We start from the raw sequence: 14,154 nt of genomic DNA on the forward strand, positions 1-14,154 counted from the left end.
GTAAGCTAGCTTACGCAATACGAGAGAACCTCTCGTAAGAGAACTGATATATTTTCATAGCACCCCTAATTTAAAGGTGAGGTAGGCAATTCCGGAGTGGCTAGCAATAGCAAGCTAACTTTGAAAGCATTAAATCCCACCCTTTCTTCGGAGCGTTTTCCAAAGCCACGCCTCCTTCAAAACACATGAACGCCACAGCAGGATCTGCAAAGTGTCGGCGTTAAACTACCTCATGTCTCAAAGCACATAACATTACTATAATAATGAACGTAAACAACTTACAGAGCTCTTTCTTGTACCACCTGACTGCTGTAGATTCATTTCAGAGTTATTACGGTTGACACAGAAACGCATAATTCCCAGGCTGATGACGTGGACTATTAGGATGTGAAGAGTTTCAACCAGTATGATAAAAGGTGTTTATGAAAAATATTGCCTACCCTAACTTTAAGACGCAGTAGCAAAAATGAAGATGGAGTTAGGAAGTTTGACTCATTTCATTGAATCAGTTCTTTCAGTAAATCAGTTTAAAACACTAATTGAAAAATAAGTTTGTGTCACTATTGAAGTCAATTTTACAAGTTTTAAAATATTTTAGTAAATATAAATATAAACATCTACATATTGTTATTTTAATGCAACTGTTTTAACGAGAAACGATGATCATAATCTACTTGACGAAATTCAACATTTAGTAAAAATCTAGTTTAACATAATTTAATCATTAGTATTCAGTACTAGATTTTTACTAAATGTTGAATCTTGTCAAGTACAGTAGATTATGATTATAGTTTCTTGTCAAAACAGTTGTTCTGCTTAATATTTTTGTGGAAACCATGAATCTCTTCACTTTTACTTTTGATCAATTTAATTCATCCTTGCTGAATAAAAAGGTATAATTTCTTTCAAGAAATACATAGACACTAAAACATGTAAAAAAATGACACAGGGAATAAACTAACTACTGGAAAAAATCACAACTAATCTAGCTGGTTAAGCAGTCGGCAGGGGTCTGGTTGACTTGACAAAGGAATTCAACACTACAGCACAACAGTGTGTGAAATAGCTGTGAGCCCTAGAGGTCTGGCCCCATGTTTCTTCAGAGCAACACATATTAGTTTTGGCGCACGCAAGCAACTGCTGTACCTCCACCCCGGTCTCATAGGCAGATCCATCTAGCAGAGTGACTTTCACAGGCACTGTCTTTGGTCTTTTGGAGGATTTCTGCGGGGATCTGGACATCCTACTTGGCGTTTTCTCCGAAGAATCATCCGTGTCTCTGTGCTCGTCCGACATCTTTGAATCGTGATCCTGAATATAAGTGATCAAAGGGTATAGTTTAAAAAAATCGAAACAAAGTTACAGTAAAACAAATCTGCTTTTCCGGTCTAGAAACGAAAATAGTCTGAAATCAAAAGCAATGCATGAAAGGATGTTTTATGAAAGTTGCATGGCATTGTCAATTGTATTGTATTATAAGGCATGATATAAGTTAAACATCTTAAGCTTACCATATAACCTCCGTCTGCTGTATTCTTTGTGGTTGAACTTCTCTCTGACATAGCAATCACTTGCAGTCCTAAAATAATAATAAAAAAATGAGGACAAACCCATTAAACAGATTAAACTTTCCACTCACTCTACATATTAATTTCATATTAACTTCTTTAACAGGCTAATGAGCACAAATACATACTGTGAATTTGACCGTTTACAACATACTGGTGCTACTTTCATGTCTATCATATCCAATATTCCACAAAATGAACATGGGTTTGGAACAACCTGAGATTATTGAATTTTCATCTTTAGGTGAACTATCCCTTTAATATGATTCGATAGTAGAAGAACAAACACATCTGTTGGTTTATCTAATGAGCCATGCTGTGAAATGTTCATGTATGCTGCATAGCGAATGTTTCAGTTAGTCACCAAATGACTTATTCTCTTTATAAGCTATACTGAATCAATACTGAATCAAGAGAGGACATCTGGTGACTTATAACGCAAGGAATGTGTTTATTGACATATATTGATGGAAAAACAAACATTATGTGTCTTCATTGTGTGTCAAACCTTATGTCTTCAACATTAGCTAGTGATGATCTCATATCAATAAATGAACAAGCTGTGATACACAGTTTGAGTAAACAGATATACTATGTTGAAATGAAGCACTTACTGAAATGAGTAAAATATTAGCATTTCATTTATTGGCTGTGCTATTTTTCTTTCTCTAGAATAGAAAGCTTGGTTAAAAAATAAGAAAGCTGAATCTAAAAAGGCAAAACGCTTAAAACCTGACTAAATCTACAATCCTTTTCAGCAAATAAACTTCTCCATGTTTAATGGTGTTGAGGTGTTGCAGCTTGACAATTTGATACCACTGTGAATATGCTAATCGCCTTCATTTCCATCTCATTCACTTGCACCACGCTGTGCTACTAAAAGCCCCAAACATCTCCCCCATGGAAAATCTCCAAATATCACTCAATAAAAGCATTGCAGTTACAACAAACAAACCTCCTTATATGGCCATGCTAATTTTCATCGTTCGCTCTTTAAGTACTATCCACTATCCAAATGTACCCGTGATTCAGTCAGAAGACAAACAGCCAGTCCATTAAAATGGCTAATCTATACATTTAACTCTGGACGCTGACTTATCTCTTTTACCAATTAACCGGTTTTAACTGAAACTCTGCAGTTTGCCTTAATGGAGGACTTAATGCTTTAATTATTTTAGCTGAACTGTTACGGCCTTGAGGGTTTAAGCTGTCTTGATGCTTTTATTCATAGAACAGAGGACAAGAAATGATGGGGAGAAGTTTAGGATCGGGAAACATCACGAGTCAGATTTAAACAAACTGTCCACGCGAGCCTATTGCTAGGTCATGAGTCATGACACTTCTATAGATGCTATAGATTCTATAGGAGAGAATATAGACTGATAGAATAAGAGAAAGTATCAAGAAATGTGAAGTTATAACATTTCAAGTCAGTAAACACATTATCAGAGAAGAGAAGAGATGTCGCTGCAAGAGGGAGCCGGGGAAGTTATTTTGATGAAAGATTACAAGGGCATGGGAATTCAAAACAAACAAATGATGTGTGCATGGATAAATCATTTATAATAAATACTGCAATGTTCCATTAAAAAAGTCTATTTTGATTTCATGGTGACTTAAACATTTACAGACTTTCTCTTCTGGAAAAAGGGACCAAAAATATTGATGACTCATCCTGCACAACACAGAATTTTGTCCAATCAAAAGCTCTCTAGAACAGGAATACCCCTCCCCCTAAAACCATTTGCAACCAACTAGCAAAGTATCAAATCATGGTTCATTTTATATGCCCTTAAAAAAAATCATGTGCTTAAAAAACTTCTAGTGTTAAAGGTGCTCTATGAAACTTTTAGCGGCCTCTAGTGGTGATGTTTCAGATTGCAACCAAATTTTACAAGAGCGCTCGTGCTCGAACTCATAGACAATACCGTCTATTAGGCAAATATCTCGGCGAATACTTGACGGATTCGGCGAGCACCGAGCTCGTTTGGACCATCTAGTCGAGCTGAAAAGAACCATATAAGTTCCATAGTTTTTGGTGGTGTTTTCGCGGAGATATTAGCAGAAAACCATCGGGCGCTGCAAAATTGCGGAAGCCGGTGACGTCACGCTCTCAGAAGATAATCGCTCGTATCTCTGGAAAGCAAAGACCCAGAGAGCTCAAATTCGGGGGAGGAGGTCCCAGGGGAACCCTTGCCCGAACGCTAGAGTGGCGGGCCTCGGGGATGCCCCCTACCGGATCGCCGTTCGCTGGGACCCCCGATTTCGAACGGCTATAACTCGGGGAGCCGGGCGAGTTGAACCTCGGGGGTGGGCTTGTTCGAAAGGCCCCGTCCAGCACTACGAACGATTAGAGTCTTGGGAATATTGATCAAAGATTGACTGAGATATAAGCCGAAAAACGTGCGCCTTTAACCGGACGTAACTCCCTGACCGTCTACAATAGACTGTGGCCCTGTCCCAAATGGCACACATGTGCACTTTCGGTCTTGTGGACTTACAATGGCTGCCGCGTGCCCGTGTCCGTTAAGTCCGTGAGACCGCAGTGTGTCCCATTTGTCATTTTTAGATCTCAGAAGGGTGCTCGCGAAAGTGCGGACTCAGAGGAAGACCGCGAGTGCTTAGGGTTCCATTTGGGACAGGGCATAAGGAGAGAGGTTTGGGAGCGCGCATGCACGTCACATCCGTTGGATTTCGCGGTTAAATCCGACCCGGAGACTTCACATAGAAATAGGAATACTGGCCTTCAGAGGTAATAGCAAAACTCGACAAGTGGATCATTTTAATGTGTGATTACAACCCCTTCACACACAGGCAATAAAAAAAGGATTCATTTTAGTAGAAAAGTTACATAGAGCACCTTTAAAAAACACATCATCTACTAAAAATGAGATGAGCCAAATGAAATGGCAGCTACAGAAATGTATGAAGAACCAGAATAGTAACAGTTGCTTTTCCAGCTACTTCTCTTTCAGTTAATGTGTCTTCGGATCAATATATTGATGAGGCCTTTAACTGGGCTAAGAAGGTCAGTTTATAGTCTAGAAATTAATTTATGTGCCTCCATCAATGGATAGTCAATGTTACCACAAATCAATGTTTAGATGAAAAAATGTTTTAATGTTTGACTAAATTATAATATAAAAAATTAAATTAAAAAATATAACACAAAAGAAATATAACAATTTTGACCACTATTTAAAACGTGTGTAATGTGTGTATGTATCTACAGTATGTGTGTACTGCAACATTACATGGCTTAACACAAACTCTAAAGAATTGAACCTTAGACGAACACTGAAGGCTCATAAGCTAACGGCTTAACAAAACAAGTCTGTCTCTGCTGAGGTCTCAGTCAACTCTGCTTGAGCTCAGAAAACAGCATACACGACACGTCAACGTGACCATAGCACAACAGCCTGAAGAAAACAACTAGGAATAAATGAAATAACCTAAAACACTCACACAGAATGCAACTAAATGAAAAGGGAGACACACATAATTAAATAGCACAATTCACCCACAGCTAATGTAATGAAATGTGAGCCTTTTTTATTATAGCTATATAGTCTAAATGCTACAATTGATTTTATTTTCAGTGCAGGAATACTGAGACATACTACACTCTTATATAAAAAAAGGTTTGGTGGGTTTCTATAGAACCATAGGGTTTTAAAGAACCCTTTATGCCAAAAAGGTTCTTAAATGTCTTAAACGACTGCATTATACTTTCATATTTAATGGGTTGTTTCAATTTTTCTAGTGATAAAGTATGCATACAATGTAATCAAAATAAACAAATGAATTAAACCTAAATTATTTAAAGACAAATCCATAAAATTATCCCATATTGGCAGTCACTGAAAGGTTCTAATCTAGTATATGAAGCACCTTACAGAACCCTTTAAGGTTCCATATAGAATCTTTTATTCTAAGAGTGTAGAAGAAATAATCAATTCAACCTGTGAATACTAATAAATAACTCCTGTGATCTTGGATAGATCAGCAGACAGCCATGTTACTGAAATATTATTTTTAATACAAAAGTTCATAAAAATAATATGCCATTTCTAATAACAACAGTCTCAGTTCTGTTTAACAATTTTAATCATGTTTAAATGACTTCAACGGATGCTAACCAGAAATTGTACAAATAATGATAATCCATAGCTTTTTTATTTAATTGTACAGCAACTTTTTTTGCACATATAAATACTACTTTTACCAAAAGATGGCAGGTAGATTTGTTACAATCGCCTGGGGTTCCATCTCATAAAATGACTCTGATTCTGATTATGCATTCATTAATAAGACAAAGATAATGTATTCTTCTTCAAACATATGGGAAGCTTCTGAAGAAACACTAAGACAGGTGGAGGGGAGACAGGGGTGCAGTTCAGAGAGACAAAGAGAGAACACTTCTTTAAAAATGCCAACCATATTACTGCTACCTAATAAGTGAGACTTTAATTCCTCTGTATAATTACATCTTCCGTGTAAACAGATGAAGGATAATGTGGCATTAGGAACCGTAGTGTTGAAAAGCCAAGATTAACATTCAAATCCAGATGCTTATATCGGGATTTAATGCTGTCGAGTTTTTGAATCACACACAAGACAATTTGCACAACAAGAATCTGGGGAGATTAAGAAGTCCAATATCCAAGCTCTTCAGAAGACGACAGTGTGTGGATGTATATGAGTGCTAAAACTCCCCAGTGAAATATTCAGGAAACTCTTGGAAAGAGCACAAGATGAATAGCAGAACATCTGGCCCCCCGTCCCTTGATGCTAACATGCAGAAAGCTACAGAAGCACCTCGGCTCAAATGCTACACAAACGCCAACACATCTCAACTATAATAGGTCTCTTTTGAGTTCATACACCTGGGACAGTTCCAGGAAAAATCGACTCCCTGTGAAGCACAGCTTTAAATACTTCAGTTCAAAGAATGTAATACAATTGTGACATGCTGCCTTTTTGATGACAGGGGGTTAGCGTATTATACTGATTGGACTACCATTATTCTGAGATGAATAAATGGGATATATTTTAGTGTGATTGCTAAGGAATAGTCCATTTGTGATTGCTAAGGCAAAGGTACCACACTGAGATCGTAAGCGAGGTTCGACAAAAAAAAATGGCGACCATTTGCCAAGGAGGATGTGTTCCTTTTCCTAAAAATAACCAACCCCTAACATCAAAAGAAATAATTGATAATGGTTAACAAGAGAGTTTATTAAAGGTCTTAAAGGCAAGTGCCTTGGAACATAATTTCCACCGAAACAGGAAGCTAAGGTGGGTCATACTGAATGGCTCTTCCCCCTTATCAATTAGCCAATAGCATTTAGTTTACCTCACAGACTGAAAGTCGTACTTGACCGCACCATGGAAGCGAATCCGAGCGCTGATGATACATTGGATTCAATAGTATGGGTGTGAATAAATTCTAGCCATTTCATTCTTAACCAAAGTACAGTTGGAAAACGGAATAAAACTCGAGAGTTTGAGCAAGCGAACACACATCTCCAACCCTTATTGCTCCGTGACGCGTCAACGGTCGCTTTGGCCGGGTGTTGTTTATATCATAGGGGGCGGGAGTCACGGGACACTTCAGATTCTAGAGAGCATTTGAATGGACTGAAGATGTGACGAGAAGCTTAAGTCCGCGGTGACGTCATAAAAATCCGTGGTTCATTTTAGCGGAACTGAGAGTTTTGAATGCTTATATCTCCTAAATGAGAATTTTGTCATTGTTTTGGAACACACCAGCTTATTCATAACCTTAAGGCTACCATATTCATACTAAAAGCTAAAAAAAAATTACATTTTGATTTCAGGGGGCCTTTAAAGGGATAGTTGCCAAAACAATGAAAGTCAATTAGGTCCAATGTTGTCCTAGACCCCACTGACTGATTGTACGGACAAAAACAGTTGCAACATTCTTCAAAAGTACAGAAAGTTATACACCTTTGGGTCAACATGAGGGTGAGTAAATGATGAGAAAATGTTGAGTGAACTAAAGCTAGTTTTGAGTAGGCAGACGTTGGACTATCGTCTGTTTCAGGCGCAGCTTATTTTGGGCCAAGAACTGCCCACTTAGACAAGAATAGACTGTCTGACTGAGATGAGAAGCAAAAAAGTTTTTGTTTTTATTGTGCCATTTAGGAGCTCTTCTAAAATAGCGGATTGCCAGTGTGGAAGAACTCATTAATACACCCGTGTGGAAGAACTCATTAAAATAATTGCACAGCACTGTACACACTGTACGTGACCAGCTGTACACAGACTAAATTAGCAGAAATGTGTTGAATGTGTTACCAGAATGTGCAGCTTATTTCAGAGATAAATCAAAATATGCAATTATACTTATAGTTTACTTGCTACCTAAGTGCATCTAACAAAACTGTGAACATCTTTCAATGATTTGATGCCAATAACGTGGCATACTTCAGCAAATCCATTCACTAGATCTTCCTTTAAAACACTGATTGTAACTTACTACCTTAAGTACAATGCAGACAGAACCAGGACTGCCTATAGCAACCATAAAGACCCATAAAAACAGGCCCAAGTCATCATAGGTCCTTCACTGGACCAAACTCCTTCACTGGTAATCTTGTAAACATTGGTAAGCAAATACAATGTCGAAATACAATGGCTTTTCATTGAAGAATAATGAGTGAAGGATTACAAGGCGAGATAAAATGTATTGCATTGTCAGAGATGGGGCCTCTCGTTTAATGAAATGACATGCATGAGATTCGTTTCTCTAATGTCATCTGTTTCACCCCCTGATCGTTATACATGAATGACTGCTCTGGTCAATACACACCTAATCAGCAGGCTGGGGGAGATAATAAGGAATCCGACATGGGGCGGTTCTGCCTCTGTCCTTTTTTCTTTTTTTGTCTTTTTTTTGTCTGGATGTTTCACCTCAAGGAGTTTTTTCATTTGCTTGCAGATGTCAGTGTTAAAATTTGCACGTAAAATTTGCACCATTACGGATGAAAAGATCAATGGCATTTTAGATTTGTGTTAACTTAAAAAATAAGGTTTTTGACAAGCATTGCAAGATTGTACTTTAAATTATTTAGCCAATACTACATGGACCATCAGTGAATCACTTTGAAAGTAATGGAATTGAAGATTTGTTTACATTTAAAAGATACTAACATAACTGGTCTCATCTTTCGGATCATATGATCAGGGATAAGGGTATATTGCTCGGGATAACTTTTCTCATCCAATAACTTCACAAAATAGTAAGCTGAGACATGTTAAATTATTTAGCCTGCTGAGCAAAAACATAATTCTGATTAGGGCTGTCAATCTTCCTCTATAATACTATTCGAATTCCATTCCTTATTTTATTTAATATTCGAATAATATTCGAATATTAAATGCTCAAATTCATCCTATTATTAATATTTACGACATTACTCAGGCTTATGGATCGCCAATGCCACTATAGCATGTGGTTGTTGTTACACGTTCTGTCCACTAGAGGGACATCTAACATTACAATAAACATTTTATTCGTGCTGAATATGGTTGAAGCGCTACCGATGGTTTTCGGCTAATATCTCCGCGAAAACACCACCAAAAATTCTGAAACTTATATCGTTCTTTTCAGTTCCACTAGGCGGTTCCAACGAGTTCGGTGCTCGCCAAATCCGTTGAGTTTTCACCGAGATATTTGCGCTTCACGGGCGCTTTTTTACGTTGTTGAACATTTACCATTTTTGACAGTATTGTTATGATGATACAGCGTGGATAACGTGCACAATTGTGTTACGATTCAAAAACTTTATTGTTCATCAGACGAAACAAAAGCATTTCATTTTCACATGTGTGTAAGCCAAGGTGGCGAGAAAGGCAAGATTGCATACCGTAAAACTTCAAATAGTAGCCCGGGCTTTTATTTTCCCAAATCGTCGAACTGCACCGGCTTGTATTTGAGACAGGCGTCTATATGAGACAGGCCTTTATAATTTAGTGTTGAGATGTTGTTCATTGATGCCTAGAGTCTCTAATCTCTAAAAATATCCAAATGCTCCACGTGAAACTTCCGACCTTTTACTAGTATCGTGTCAATTGATTTTGATTAATATGCGCGAGGGAGAGAGGCCAAGACAGCGCTCGTGTTTGAAGACGTGAGAGTGCGCGCGCGCGCGGCCGGGGCTCTCTCTCTCTCTCTCTGCTCGTTATGCGCCCTGTCAGGCGCAGCAGTCATTCTAGTCTACATCGATCAAAAAAGGCTTTCGCGGGACAAACATTTGCGTTGGCGACCGCCAAAAAGCAGACGATCGCACGGGTTTTAGAGGATTAAATACAACCTGAAACTAAAAAACAGACCCGGCCTCTATTTGAGACCGGCCTTTATTTACCCAAACCTGCAGCCACACCAGGCGTAAAAGAGACGGCGTCTATTTGGGACTCGGCTATTATTTGAAGTTTTACGGTATAAAATTTTTAAAAAATATACATAAAAAAAACAATATTCGAATAGTAACTTCAGCATTCGAATAGTATTGATTTTTTTTAATATTCGAATTATATTCGAATTTCGGAATTCGTTCCAACAGCCCTAATTCTGATATAAAAATAAAAGGGATAATTCACACACAAAAACAAAAACAAAAAAAAACCTCATCCCTTCCAACAACTGTATGATTTTCTTTCTTTTACAAAAGATGAAATAGTCTTACTGCAATCCATGGCAATCAAACACATGACCATTGCAACTGCCATGCTTGACCGTTTGAGCTACGGAAAATCTCATTTGGACTTCCATATTTTCAAATGCAACCAATCAGTATAAACCTACTGCGACGTGTCTTCACTTGCCAATATTTTAATCATGAATCCAAATAAGATTTGAGAGCTGTAGTGGAGGGGAAGACAGACTTAAAAATTACCTAGGATAGCACAAGTCATAGACGACTTTTATGATGCTTGGCACCTTACCTTTTCGTTTTCATTAGGGAAGCACAATATATCGGCCACCATATTGGTATCTCCCGATATATGTAAAAAAAAAAATTATGTTATCGTTAACGACCCGATAAAAAAAATATTCGCCGATATATTAAAGCCGATTAATAATGGATTATTTCCTTCACCTGAGACACTTCAGATGAGCACTGTTAGCTATGATGTTTTTGAATTGCTTGAAATATGATTGGAAAAATACAGTTAACGTGCAGCTAACAGTTAAAGTGGCAGCGCAAGTTGTCTGTCACATAGGCTAAATAAAATTATAATGAGAACATTATAATTGTGTGCTTGGAACATAATAATAATAATAATTCGTTACATTTATATAGCGCTTTTTCTGGGACCTCAAAGCGCTTCACATATGGAAGGGGGATCTCCTCAACCACCACCAATGTGCAGCATCCACCTGGATGATGCGACGACAGCCATATTGCACCAGAACGCCCACCACACACCAGCTTACTGGTGGAGAGGAGACAGAGTAACATGGCTTTTAATGATGACATTTTTGTTTTTGTAATCAGGCTCTCAAAAATTGTATACTAATTTGGATTTAGATTTATCGGCCAATATATCGGCTATCGGCTTTCAAATATAAAGAATAATCGGTTATCGTATCGGCCAAGATTTTCATATCGGTGCAAACCAATGAAACCAAACACCTTGAAATCACTGTTTACTTTGCTTACATGATGGAATATCATACATTTCACAAGTTATTTAGTCAAAAACGACATGTAACCAAATTCAAGGTTATTTTGGCTAGAAGTGGGTTACTCATAGCCAGACTATATCAGGTCTATAGTTAACCTAGATGGTGAAATTACGTCTAATGCTTGCTGGGATGGAAAAGAGCAGCGTTGTCATTCTGCTAAACATCTCCTTTTATCTTCCACAAAAGAAAATAGGTCATACAGGTTTGGAACGACGTGAGGGTGATGTTTTTCATTGTTTGGGATGAACCAACCCTTCAGAAGAAGTGGTGTTGTGAAAGTAGCAATTCTTAAATAATGAATTCCCTTAATCTCTTAATGAACAGCGGTGATTAGATGAACACTTTGACCTTTGTGTAGTAGTGGTGGGGTAGCAGAGGAAAGGTCTGCTCTTTCATCTGCAGTGTTTCCTCCAACTAAAGCGCTCACCATGATCAAAACATTTGCATTTGATATAGATGTGATGGATAATTAAAATGCCCAAACAGAGATCAAGCAGCTCTGTCGTGTTGCACTGAGAATCAAAGCTGATCAGTAACTATAATGTTCTTTGTACATGTAACCGTGACTTTTGTTTATTATCAAGTCAGAGGTCAGGTTTGATCGCGGATAATCCAAATGTATCACTGATTCTGTAGAAGATGACTTGGACACCTATAATAGCAGTTCATTATAGTGTGTTTATGAATGTGTGTTTGCTCAGATGTAGTAAAGACTAACAAATGCTGCAAAATATCTCTGCAGTGCTCATGAGATTATCGAGCACAGACATTATGGAACAAGACTGCCGCCTCTGACTCGCTAAATTTCCCAGTTCTGCCATAATGCACACTGGGAGCGCAGTAGTGAGCTGGCACTGCCCCAGGCCATATGGACATATGGTGAAGTGAACCTGATGTAACCAGTCACAAGCCAAACTCTTTTTTTCAGTAGCATGATGCTATCAGAGCAGTAACCTTCATCTGCTGGAGCATAAACACATCAGAAAGAAAAAGGAATATGTAGAACAGTACATATATATATATATATATATATATTGGGCAGACTTTTGTTGCAGTTTCTGTGCTGATTTGGGGGGGAAATATGCAGAATTTTAACCCAATAAAGCCTACCATAACATATTTGGTACACAAATTTCGACATACTTTCTATTGATTATCAATATGATCAAAATGTTGCTGAAAAAACTTTTGTACACATTCTACTACATGCCTTCTGTCGTCTTATTGATAGTTTATACTTTTTTGCAAGTACAATTGTAAAAACGTCCTTTTTCTCTGAAATCTTCAAGTCTTTTTAAAAAGTACACATAAGAATAGCTTTTACATTGTTTGTATATTTCAAGCTATAGATACACTTCCTGGATTGAAGATACTTAGATTTACTTTATTATCCATTTAAAAAAAAAAAAAATTGAGTATCAATGATACATCTGGCTTTTGAGGAACGTTTATTTCTCAATCATCACTGTTTTGCATTGCACTATATGTTTTGTCAATATAAAAATAACAACAGAGTTCTGATCATAAAACTAAGCATTTATATATTATCCTAATAAGGAATATTATTGGTCTGCTATACTGTTATAAAGATCTCATTGATCTACATTACAAGCTATCAGAATTTCATCTTACTTTTTGGCCATATGATTATCAGCTACTGCATTAAATTGCATATTTTTGCCCTTTGAATTAAACTGAGGTGTTTATTTTAACTCTTTAAGTAGCTACAATATGAGCCATAAAAGCCTGATTTTTAGATTGTTTTAATATTTTGTCTAAAAGTTTGATAAACCGTTACATTTTCTAATGACTTTTCTAACAATAATTTAATGTGTCAGGCTTTGCAGGGTTATAATGGAAATGTGAACTGAACTACACATATTAGCTGGAAGCAAAATCAAATTAGCTAAATTATTTAATAAACATGCCTTAGTAACAGACCTTTATGAAGGATGGGATTCTATTAAAATCTGTGGAGTGAAGCAAAAAGATGGACAGCATAATAAAAGCAGATGCTTAAATTACTCTCAAGGACAAGCATATATATATAAGTTAAAATATAATCTAAAACATGTTTCATTAACATCTCAAGGGAACATGGTAACTTTGACAGCCCTAAAAAAACATTTAGTAAAAGGAAAACAATTACCCCAAATTTAGTAATGTTACTTAAATTTAGTACCCAGTTCACAAATTAGTACCCACTCAGTTTTTTTTATAAAATTTATAAAATGGTTAGTTCCAGTCCTTGATTCTGATTGGTCAATAGCTGTGTTTTATTCACGATAAAACATGACAATGACCGCTTCACCCAGTGGTTCTATGTATCTCTACATAACCACCCTAGCAACCACTCTTAGCAACGTAAATATATATTCTCATTGATATTGGTCAGTGAAGCTTACCCGTGCCCATGCCCGTGCAAAATCAGTTTTTGTGTGTGTTTTTAGTAATTGTTGGTTTGGTGTGTTTGAGTGCTCATTGTTACAATTACACAGCAAAAGTTCAGTGACATTTTTATTTGTGCATGGTAGAAAGCAAATACTGATACTGACATAATGACATACAATAAATATGGAAAATTGAACTACACGATTCAGGGATCAGGCTACACTGTGGACCCCGAGAAAACGCTACGCTTGAGCAAACAGTTTGTGAATAGGCTACTACAAATGATGGAAGAGACTGTGAACGCATTGAATAGGATATGTTTAGTTGGTGAATAGCATATAGGCTACTATTACACAGTAGCGATAACGTTAAGCGCACCAGAATAAAATATAATATTCAGAAATAAACAGTGTAGCTGACTTACAGATTCAGTTAACATCCACAAATGAATAACGATTCAGGGAGCAGGCTACAGAAAAC

At 37.1% G+C, this 14,154-nt stretch overlaps 1 protein-coding gene across 11 annotated transcripts in view; it reads right to left on the minus strand.

Annotated features, from left to right (window-relative positions):
• Positions 1-14,154, minus strand: part of si:dkey-178k16.1 (band 4.1-like protein 1) — a 73,176-nt gene that overhangs the window by 44,062 nt on the left and 14,960 nt on the right. For all 11 annotated transcript variants that reach the window (XM_056241453.1, XM_056241449.1, XM_056241455.1 and 8 more), the window contains exons 2-3: positions 1,512-1,579; positions 1,147-1,311 (exon numbers count right to left, since the gene is read on the minus strand). In XM_056241453.1, the coding sequence (XP_056097428.1) occupies positions 1,147-1,311; positions 1,512-1,562 (216 nt within the window). In that variant the 5' untranslated portion in view covers positions 1,563-1,579. The remainder of the gene's footprint in view (positions 1-1,146; positions 1,312-1,511; positions 1,580-14,154) is intronic.

The sequence above is a fragment of the Rhinichthys klamathensis genome, unplaced genomic scaffold, assembly GCF_029890125.1.
Source record: "Rhinichthys klamathensis goyatoka isolate OS25496 unplaced genomic scaffold, OSU_Roscu_1.1 h1tg000645l_1, whole genome shotgun sequence".
In the NCBI taxonomy this organism is placed as follows: Eukaryota; Metazoa; Chordata; class Actinopteri; order Cypriniformes; family Leuciscidae; genus Rhinichthys; species Rhinichthys klamathensis.